The sequence below is a fragment of the Acanthisitta chloris genome, unplaced genomic scaffold (assembly GCF_000695815.1).
Source record: "Acanthisitta chloris isolate BGI_N310 unplaced genomic scaffold, ASM69581v1 scaffold19740, whole genome shotgun sequence".
NCBI classification, from domain to species: domain Eukaryota; kingdom Metazoa; phylum Chordata; class Aves; order Passeriformes; family Acanthisittidae; genus Acanthisitta; species Acanthisitta chloris.
In genome coordinates this window covers 6,503-17,121 of record NW_008651349.1, presented here as the reverse complement: position 1 = coordinate 17,121, position 10,619 = coordinate 6,503, and the positions used below count along the sequence as shown (strand labels likewise).

The 10,619-nt window shown below is 36.0% G+C and overlaps 1 protein-coding gene across 1 annotated transcript in view; it reads left to right on the top strand.

The window, feature by feature from the left end:
• Positions 1-10,619, top strand: part of LOC103800577 (structural maintenance of chromosomes protein 6-like) — a gene marked incomplete at its 5' end in the record, with an annotated part of 27,663 nt that overhangs the window by 15,061 nt on the left and 1,983 nt on the right. Inside the window, 8 exon segments of the mRNA XM_009072961.1 lie at positions 591-726; positions 1,644-1,724; positions 3,543-3,713; positions 4,773-4,910; positions 5,669-5,814; positions 6,500-6,625; positions 7,975-8,080; positions 9,382-9,528. Of these exon segments, the coding sequence (XP_009071209.1) occupies positions 591-726; positions 1,644-1,724; positions 3,543-3,713; positions 4,773-4,910; positions 5,669-5,814; positions 6,500-6,625; positions 7,975-8,080; positions 9,382-9,528 (1,051 nt within the window).

The following is a 10,619-nucleotide window of genomic DNA, read 5'->3' as shown; positions in this document are numbered from 1 at the left end:
AGTGGGGAAGGTGTCCCTGCCCATGGCAGGGAGGGGTGGGACTAGATGATCTTTAAGGTCCATTCCAACCCCTAAAATTCTATGATTCTATGAAGTAATTTGGAAATGTGTGGACCTGACCTCCTTTGTGGAAACAATAGTATGAGACTATAACATACTTTTTTTCACATGTCTGTTGATGTATTTTGCTCTTTGACTGGAAGTGTTTTGTCCTAGTCAGATTGTTTTCTCTCAAGATGCAGTATTTTAAGAAGTAACACTGCTCTTTGGTACAAGCATGTGGCCTGTTTGTGAAAATCAGTAACAAAGGTTACAGATGGTACAAATTGCACAACTGGTTCATTCACTGACATTGAATTCAGACCATCAAGCAGCTGGTTATGAACTATGGGTTCTACTGTGGAGTATTGCAGTTTCTTTATTGAGCATTAAACCCATCTAATGCATTACAACCCTAAGATTTATCTTTTAAGGGAGTGCCTGTTGACTCTTTGTCTTTTCATACTTCTAATTTTTATTTGTGTATTTCTGTGTATGTAATAAATAATACATGTAATACATAATATCTCAATATCACTTTGTTTATAAAGTCACTTGGAGAAAGAAATTGAAAACAAAAAGGCAGAGTTGACAGCATCTCAGCAACATCTGTATTCCATTGAAAAAGAAATTAGACAAAATGAAGATCATCTTTATGGTCATGAACGACACCAAAAAGAACTACAGGTAAGAATAGGTACAGCATTAATTTTTAGCAACTGATCACTCTTGTGATATTTCATTTTGACTTCTGCAATGCATTTTGAATGGATGATAGTTTTTAACGTTTATCCTTACTTTTGTTGTTTGCTTTCACATTTTTACTTTTGTAGTGTGCTCTCATAATTTAGGACAAAATGATATAGGCCACATCAATCCAAGCATGTGATGTTTCTGTTTGGTATCTTCCTCCCTGTACTAAATCTCACAAATTTCTGCTGCTTTTTTTGACACTAATAGTTAGTTGTTTCACGGAAAAGAAACTTGCATCGTATAATGCTTCTCCCCTCTTTATTTCTGTTGAGCCTTGCCTTTTCATTCCCAGAATCTTCTTTGTCTTCATGTACTTCATATATATATTCTTTACCCATTTGATATGCTGGGTATTCCAGCTTTAATTTTTCTTACTTCTGATTTCTTAATAAACCATGTTACAACTGTTAGCCTCCTTTCTGTGTTTTCTGGTACTTCTAGATAGGATATATATTTGCAGTAGCCAGTGGTGCTACAGGTAGGCAGTGTAAGCTGATACATACTCTATAAGGTTATATTCAGTAAATTACAAATGAGAAGCAGCAGGAAGCCTGGCATGTGGACTGGAATGCTGAAGATAAGTATTTGAAGAAAAAATATATTGTATTCAATTGTCAAATTGAATGGAAATACAACAACTTAATAACTTTGAAGTACATGTGATTTTCAGAACAAGTTATATCTTGTAAAAATTAATTCCATAGGAAAGTGGGAAGAGTTGTGTCTTTTGTAGTCACTAATGAAATTAAAAAAACCCCAAGTATCTTGTTTTCTGTGATGACTTAAATGAACAAATGTGAATGCTTCTCTCTATATAGGCTTAAAAGTACTTAATTTCTTTTTCTTTTTAGATAAAAATGAGAACAACAAATGCAGAAATAGCAGATCTTGAAAATATGGAAGAACATCAGTCAGTGGACATCCATATATTAGTAAGAATAGATTATCAAATTATGTCTAATCAGCATATGAAATAATCTTTTAATGTTGGTAGTGTTTGGAAACAAAGCAAACACTGTAGATTTTCAATTAGTGTACAGTGTGGATGAATGGTGAAGAATGTGACACTTGCCATAATTGTAAACATTTTTGTAAATTGAATGATTTTATTTGAGTGATTTTTTTTTCCCCTTCTTTGTTCCCCCCTTTTTCTTTACCCTTGTTCTTCTTCCTTTTTTTTGTTCTTTTCCTGCCTCTTTTTTAAACAAAAGCACTGCAGGTTTATGGAAGGCAAGGTGGTGTGTAAGGGAGTGTTCCATGCATTTTCTTTGCTCGTTCTGAACCTGCAATGCTGTAAAACTCTGGTTAGGGAGAAGTGGCACTGTAGGTTTGGATGTCAGAAGTGGTGTCATCAAAGCATAGGTGGAGACCACTCTGGAACATAATCAATGCCACTTCACAGCTGCTCTGCCCTGAACCCACAGGCTCCTCCTTTGCTGTAACTTCACCATGCACAGGTTTCTAATTCATGTATTGCCCTAGGGGAGGGTTCATGGTAGTATGATGGTTCCTTCAAAGTTCTTTTTTTTTATCCAGGTGCTCTTAGAACATATGCATAGTAGTTTAAGAATGTAAAAAAACATTTGATGATCTATTGTGATTTGTATGTCAGTGGCCATGAATTTGAACTGTTACTGTTAGCTTATTAGCTAATGTATTGATGGCCAAGATTTAACTTCTGAGAATCATGCTGTTAATATGTTAATGGCTGCAGTTGTTTCCATGCCAATTTTCCCACTGTTTTATCTGGGATCAACAAAGGGCTAAGCTGCTCAGACTTTTTCTTTAATTGCATCTGGTGTTGACATAAACTCACCCTTTTTCAGTAGTCTGACTTTTAGTACATATGCACACGTGCATGTAAGTAAGCATTTCAAAATTTATTCAAGAAGTAAGGCATCAGTACAGATCTGTAAGCTTTTGTAGAGTTTCTCTTTTCCAGATAATCTAGTTCTGTTGGTTTTTGAAAAAAAATATATTATTTGGGGAAATGGAGTATATTTTGCTGTTTAAAAATGATTGGACACCTGCTTGTTCAACATCAACATTTTTACAGTTGACTTTTGGTAATGGTCTTATGCAGCTGGTAGATTTAGATATCTGCTTCTCCTTGTTCCTCTCTTGGATTTTTGTTTTTCTGTTTTCCGAACTTTCTGACCACTACGATGGATTAATTGCTGGTTTTTCATTTGGTATTTATTTTCATACTCAGTGCTACCTTGATTTCACAGTTGTTTGAAGGTGAAAAAGGCTGTTAGCAATAAAAGGTTTCATTTACATATTTTTCTTAGCTTTTGGATATTTGTCTTTTTGAATCAGAAAGTATGTATGATAATAATTCATTAGGAATGGTGTAATTTTCTAGGGAACAACAATCTGCTTACACTTCCTGTATTTATTTGTATACTGGATGTATATATTCTGGCATGGATCCAGAGGGAAGTTACCTTTTCTTTATAGCTTTTTCATCACAAATACCAAATGAAGTTGTCTTTATTTTCAGTCAGATAATTATGAAATTCCACTTGTATTTTGCAATTTGATTTAGTGGTCTCCTACAGAATCAGTCAGTCTTGTCTTTTGGGCTTTAGTAACAATTACATTGAGCTTCTTTTATCCTAACTGGAGTTATAGAGTACTTCATGTAGTATTGTATCCTGACAGTGATAGTAAAATAAAACTCTGGGACAGTAATTTGCAAATGCATGTCTCCTCTTATTCTTCTTCTTCACTTTAATACATTTTGACAGGAAGATGAAGTTCAAGAAAATAAGGGTAAGATGGAATCTGTAAAAAAAGATATGCAGCTACAAAGCAGAAAAATAGAAGAACTGAAAAGTGTTTTCCAGGTAGCTGAAAAAAAATTAGAAGAAATGAAAGAAAAACTTCATCAAGTAGAAGAAGTGGCTGCCCCAATTAAGGTACCAATAATTTCATGTTGTGTTTTTAATTTGTTCCATTTGTATGGCAAGAGGATGAGATTAAGAAGAAATGAGGCAGGAGAAAAGAACGTGCTGCTTCCTGATACATTTAAGGTCTACCTGTAAAATGAAAACGGAGCATTCTATCTAGAACATATCAAGAAATAAGCTTGGCAGTGTTTTGAAGGTGATGTTGATGAAGTGTAGTTGCTGCAGTATTTTATGCATAAAGAGAATTCGTTTTCAGGTATTTTTAATTGTGGGCTGAAGAGGGAGGAAAAATAGTTTCCTTGATTTTCCCTTCTGGTGCATCACATATGTTGTTTTGGCTTACTTGTTTGTTTCTTATAAGGTCTGACTAAGAGTGTTCATAACTATGCAGTTCTCAAAATGACATTTGAAGTTGTATTGAAATGGTTATTATTCTATGAAGTTGCATGATCACAGAATATACCAGTACATAGTTTTACTTATTTGAGACTACAGAAGACACCTGAAAGTGGCAGAGGAATAGCAAGAGTTAAGATAAATATGTTGGCAAGAAGAGCTAGTGGTTTGAAAATGGAAAACGGAAATAAGAGTCTAGCACATTTACCATATTGTAAACTCTATCACTTCAGCTCTGTCAACGCTTATGTTGTACAGAAATTGCTATAGTCTACACCATTTATAGGTATAGCAGGACACTGAATTTTCACACAAAAATGCAGTTCAGTCTGATGTCACAGTCATCAATAGTTCTGGATGGAATGTTGTGTAAAGAATAAATGTAGTTTTCGGAGTTTAGGAGAGAGGATGGGTTTTTTTTAAAGATTAAAACATCCCCTCAAGATATGATTCCTAAAATCATTTGCATGTATTTATTCTGGTCTTGTCAGAATGAAGTACAGACTTTCTGATAAGCTGCTGTTAAAGCTGCTGGACTCTAGAATGAGTAGTCTTACTGAAAGCAAAATAAATCAGACTGTGTTAAAAACACCCTGTGATAAGTCTGTAAACATTAGAGAGATTCTTAGGAATCTACCCCAAACAGCTCACATTGTGATTTGTTCCAAACAGGATGAATTAAACCAGGCTGACTCAGAACTAGAAGACAGCAGACACCGTTTGCAGCACTGTGAGGACGAGCAGAAAGAACACTTGGCTTGCATAAGAAGGCACAAAGAGTTAGCAGCTGCCAAAGAAAAGCAGTTAGAGGTGTGTATGGGTTTTTTTTCCTTTGCTGAAGTCAGGTGGTCATGATCCTTCTAATATTTAATAATAATAAATCATTTCACTTATATAATATGCAAACCATATTAATAGTCAGCTATACTGAGTATTCTCCCAGCACTATCTTAAGCCGATTGTCTAAATCAGACAAAAGGAATTTTGTATAAGTGAGTTGAGGTCTCATTTTGTCTGACAGGACACCATTTCTGTCTTGACAGTAAGTTAGGGGTTATCCATCTGCAACCATTTCTTCTGTATTTTGCAATGAGAACATTAAAATGACTTAACCTTAAAACTTGTGGTTTAATTTAAATTGAATAATACTGTTTTGGTTTCTTGGATGCTAGGTTTTCCCTTGTGCAGATCCCTTACTTGATCTTTTGAAGACTTAGCTAATCAAGCTTTATTAACTAACTGAAATCACAGCTGCAAAGACTTTTGGAAGACTGTCCTATTTAAATATAGTGAATTTAGTTCCTTATTTATCTGTGTATTCGCTAAATAACTGTGGACAAGTTAAAATTCTCACGTGGATACAGTTCTTGGCACCGAAATCACTACCTACCTATAAATCTTGTTAGTAAAATTGTTAACTGGGTTTGCTGTGATGAATACACAAAAATACAAAAACATTGTTCCTGCTTGGATATCTTGCTTTTCTGTAGCATTAAATATTTGTTGTGAAGACTAAACAGACTTTTAAAAAATGTACCAATTAATTTGAGTTTCAAACACTACTTTAGGAAACAATTGCACAAGCTAGGAAAATCCACTCGGAGCGCATCGAGGTCAGCAGGACTGTTAAGAGTCTTGATGCAGAAATGAATCGCTTGAGAGAGAGGATGAACGCAGAAACTGGTCGCTGTCGAAACAGAGAAGAAATAATACAGTAAGTCATCTTTACTGTCTAAAGTAGTTCAGGTAAGATGGAAGACAAAGGGGAAGGAAGTTTTGTTATTGACTCACTATGCATTTGTGAGTGTTTTTTGTAATTATATATGAAGGTGTGGAAATGGGCTGTGCTGGTGCTCAGTCAACCAGTGCTGAACGGAGTCTTGCAACGCCCTGAAGTGATTTTAAGCAGAATCTGTACTATATATATGACATTCCCAATAATCAGATATCCTCCTAGTATTTAGAAGTATCCCAGTTAATATCACACAAATGCAACTCACCATTGTTGTGTGATGCACTGAGTATTGAGCATACTTCTGGTTTGAATCGCTGATGCACAAATGGGGCGATTTGCTTGAGGCTTTGTCTGCAGTGTATTGCAAGGAATCACTCCCCTCAGATATTCCTGAGCCTGGGGAACCCAGTCATTCATTCTCATTGGTGCAAGAGTTTCTTTTCAAAAGAATTAAAAATAGAAATAAGATTTAATTTTTGATCACTTTTCATTTGTGAGCAGTGTCTTATTTGACTCATGAAATGCTTTCAGTTTTAGCATAAATTCTCACAAGAAAGTTGTCATTTGAATATTCTGATTATCAAAATGATTTTCAGCATTTACAGCAATAGCTCAGTTTTAATGGAATGTATGTTGATCCTAGACTTTCTGTTAATTAAAACAGGCAATTTCATGATGCAAAGGAAAGATATGAGGATGCAAACCATAAAGTAAAGAATTTAAAGAAATTTATTAGAGTGCTGGAAGAAATAATGACAGAGAGGTTCAAAGTGTATCGTCAATTCTTAAGGTGAGTTAATTTTACTTCAAGTTTCAGATAAACTAACATGTAAGTATGTGTCTGTATTCCAGGGTAAAAATTACAGAGCAGACCAGTGGGAATTCACTATCTTCAAGGCGATGTTCACAACCATCATTTTAACCTAAACTTACTCCCAGTTCCAACCTTATCATGCCTGACAGTTTAGAGGCAGCCTGGCCTGACAGCTGGAAGAACAGTGGGATAGTGGAGGCTGTGTTTTGCTCCACACCAAAGGCCTCGACCATGCTAACTTTGTCCAAGGCAGTTCTGTTTGAGTGCTGGTTTTGGGCAGTAAAATATCAGCAACATACTAGATTTGAGATAATTTGGTCTATTACTTGTTTTTATTGCTTATAATTCGTGGTGCTGAGCTCATATAAACTCATTGTGGCCAAACACTTATCCTGTGCCCTGTGCTAAAAAAAATAAAAATCTTTATTCAGATTCTGTAATTTGATAGCTTTCTTCTCCATGCCAGCTGTGCACCCCTTCTCTCTTGCTTCTTTCCTGTAGTATTTTGTACCTATCCATGAAGGTTTTGTGGTGACCTCCCTTCAAAAGGACTGATGGTCTGTTTTCCAATGCAGCACTTGAACATTTACCATTCCCTTCAGGAGAAATGGAGGGATATCTTTGTTGGCTCTGCTTTTTGAACTTTTTGATCTGGACTTGGAGGGGGTGCCTGTATGATCCTGACAAATACTGATGATCAGGAGAATCCCAGCCTTTGCAGGTGGAAATATAGAGATATAGTAGTGGACAAGTTTTGCCTGCAGAATCTGATCCTTACCTTATGGTGCCCATATATGTCAAATTGAATCTTGGTCCTAGTGCCCAAGTTTGAGTATGAATCCCACCCTAAGATGTTTTAATGAACCAGGGTTCTTTCTTGAAGGAACTATCATGTATTGTCTGTCAGGCTAGAATGTGGTAGAACTGAGGGGGAGGAGGTGGGCAGAGAAATTAATACACAACACTTTAATTCTCAGAATCTAGCTGAGTTCATGTAAATTCCTTACTGTGCAGTCCTAGTACTTGATAGGGAAGCAGGTAATTTTCTATTGACGTTCTGGAAGAATGGTGTAAAAAGCTTCCAGTCCGTTGAAACAAAACTTCCAGAAAGTACAGAGCTGTAGATCTGGATTCCTTACCTTCTTATTTGATGTCAGTGATTTTCTCCCGTGTGTCTGGTATTGAGTATCACCTGCTGGAGAAAATGATTGATTTTGGGAAAATGTTATTAGTGGAGCAGGACTTCATGTTGTGGGACTGTTGATAAAAATCTGTTGTCACTTTTTCATGCATTGCTTACTGACCTAATGTTTGTTTGATTTAAGGTTCCTTTCTTTACGGTGCAAACTCAGCTTTGACAACTTACTACGTACTCGAGGTTGCTCTGGAAAAATTGTTTTTGATCACAAGAATGAGACACTTACAATATCAGTGAGTTATTTTAAATTACTTCAATTATCATAACATAATGAATTGTTACTTTTTTAGTATCAGGTGCTCGAACATGCATTGCAATGGATAAAATAAATTGTTCTCTCCTCTCCAAAATGTGGTACACTAAATTGTAGGATGTTTTTGAAAACAAGCAAGAATGAAAACCATTGTCATCTTAAATGGGCAGGTTGCTAGATTACATGGAATAAATTTGGATTGTGGTCTTATGCCAAGGATAAGAATTCACTAGTGAGTCATCCTAGTCAGACTTTCAAAATAACTCATTCCTGTTTCATTGATAGGAAGTTCACCATTATTTGAATTTGTGATTGTATAATGGCTCTAGTTATTATTTAAAAAACCTGATGTCTGAAAGCTTCAATATTGGGGTTTTTTTTCCTGTGTGTGTTTTAATATACATCCCAAAGTGTTTCAGTCATAGGGTTATTTACTTTTGTTTACTAAAGTGGGAGACTTCAGTTTTAGGAATTGTGGGGGAACAGTGTGTAGTGACAACATAAATACATGTTGACACAGTCCTAATTAAATAGGTAAAGCACATGTATCTGAAGAACTCAAACTCAGTCCATAAAATATCAAGTCCTTACCTGGCTTTATCTGAATATTTTTTGTGTAATAGCTGATGTCTCATGTTTCTCACACAAGAGATCTATATGTAGTCAAGGAAGGTAAATTACAAAAAGAAAACAACAATTGCCTCTCAAAAGGTCCCACTGCAAAATAATTCTTAGTTTCTTGCTTAACTTGTTAAAGGTAGTATAATTAACAGGCAGGAAAATGTCTTAACTTTCATCTTACAGAAGTGCCACAAGATGTCATCATAATCAGTGGAACCAAGGGCTTTTCATAATGTTTCCTGTATTCCAGTAAAGAAACCATTCCTCCTTTAAAATTGTGCTGTAAATCAATTGCCTCTTTTCTGTTGTAGCTGGTAACCATTGGATTTTACTGGAGTGTATCTACACTGGTTGACATTTACTAAACGTTGTTTAATGGTTATTAAAAATAGAGAATTAAATAAGAAAACACTGACAGAACCATTCAATCCATTCAGTGTGTTTTACTGGGATAGAGGAAGTTGCAGTGATCCTAGAAATGTGTTATTAAATGGTTAGGAGACATCCCGTTCCAGAATGGCAGCAGCAGCAAAGCGCAGAAAGTTGCTCTCAGATGATCTCTTATGTTCATGTGTAATGTGTTTGCTGTTAAAATTATGATTCTGTTAGTAAGTCTCCATCTCCAGGTTTAAAAAATCGCTCTAATATCTTTATTTCAAGGTTCAGCCTCGAGAGGAAGCTTCTCTTAATGATGTGAAATCCTTATCAGGAGGTGAACGTTCCTTCTCCACGGTTTGTTTCGTTCTTTCTCTGTGGTCCATTACTGAATCTCCTTTCAGATGCTTGGACGAATTTGACGTCTACATGGTATAGTTTAAACTTATACTACATGTGCCATTCTGATTTGTAGAAATTAGTGAAATAGTTGGGTTGTTATTTGTACTTGCTTTGAGTTTAAAATGCTATAGTTAACTCTAAATAATAAAAAGCCTCCAAAACAAAATACAAATCCCCCAAAACAAAATTTGTTAGGCATCTGGTTCCCTTTGGTTAGTGACTTTTGAAGCTTATCTTGTTTCTGAAGCTGGTATCCAGAGATATGAGCACTTCTGTTACTTTTGATGCTCAAACCTTTGCTCAGCACAAAAATCAAAGCTCAGCTGTTACTGTGCTTGTCACAGGTTGCCTCTGCATATTGCTGTGACAGTTCTGGGCTTGGCATGTGGTTTGGTTTCTGCCAATTTTGAGATCAATGTGGTTTATTTCAGAGCAAGTGAATTCAGTTCACTGCGGCTACTCAAACTCATAACGAACAGTAAATAATAATGACAGCTCAAACCAATTAATCATCTGTGTGTACAGCTTCCCTGGATAGGCCATTAACCAATTTTTAGATTTATTTTATAGTTTTTAATGTTTTTTCCTCCTTATTGATATGCAGTGAGGTATGGTTTGAGAAAATAATTAGTTCCGTAAGACAAAGAGTTGATACTGGATTATTTAAATTTGCCTTCAGTGTCCCTTCCACATCACTCACTTATTTACTGGGAATCACAGACCTAGAGGGCAAAAAAGGTAATATACTCTATACATAAAGAATTTCTAAGAGGAAAATATGCACCTAAGGTAGCGAAGGAGTCATTTTCCAGCCAACTTCTAAGGCTTAGGTCCTCTTTTTTAAGTTAGTTGTGCAGAAGTTTATCCATCTGTCCAGAAGAGGGTGGATACTCGGAACTGTAGGCCTTGCAAAGAACTTCTATGTCATCTGTTCCATAAAAAATTCCACACAAATTGTCTTCACACTGCTGTGCCAGCAAGTGCAACATTACTGTCCACATGTTGTGTAGGTGTAATCCCTCAGCCCCACCACACGAGGACTCCAGCAGTGTATTTTTGGGAGGGAGTCCCTAGTTTCATGTGGGACAGTGGACAGCAGCAGAGCTTTGTTTAACCCCTGA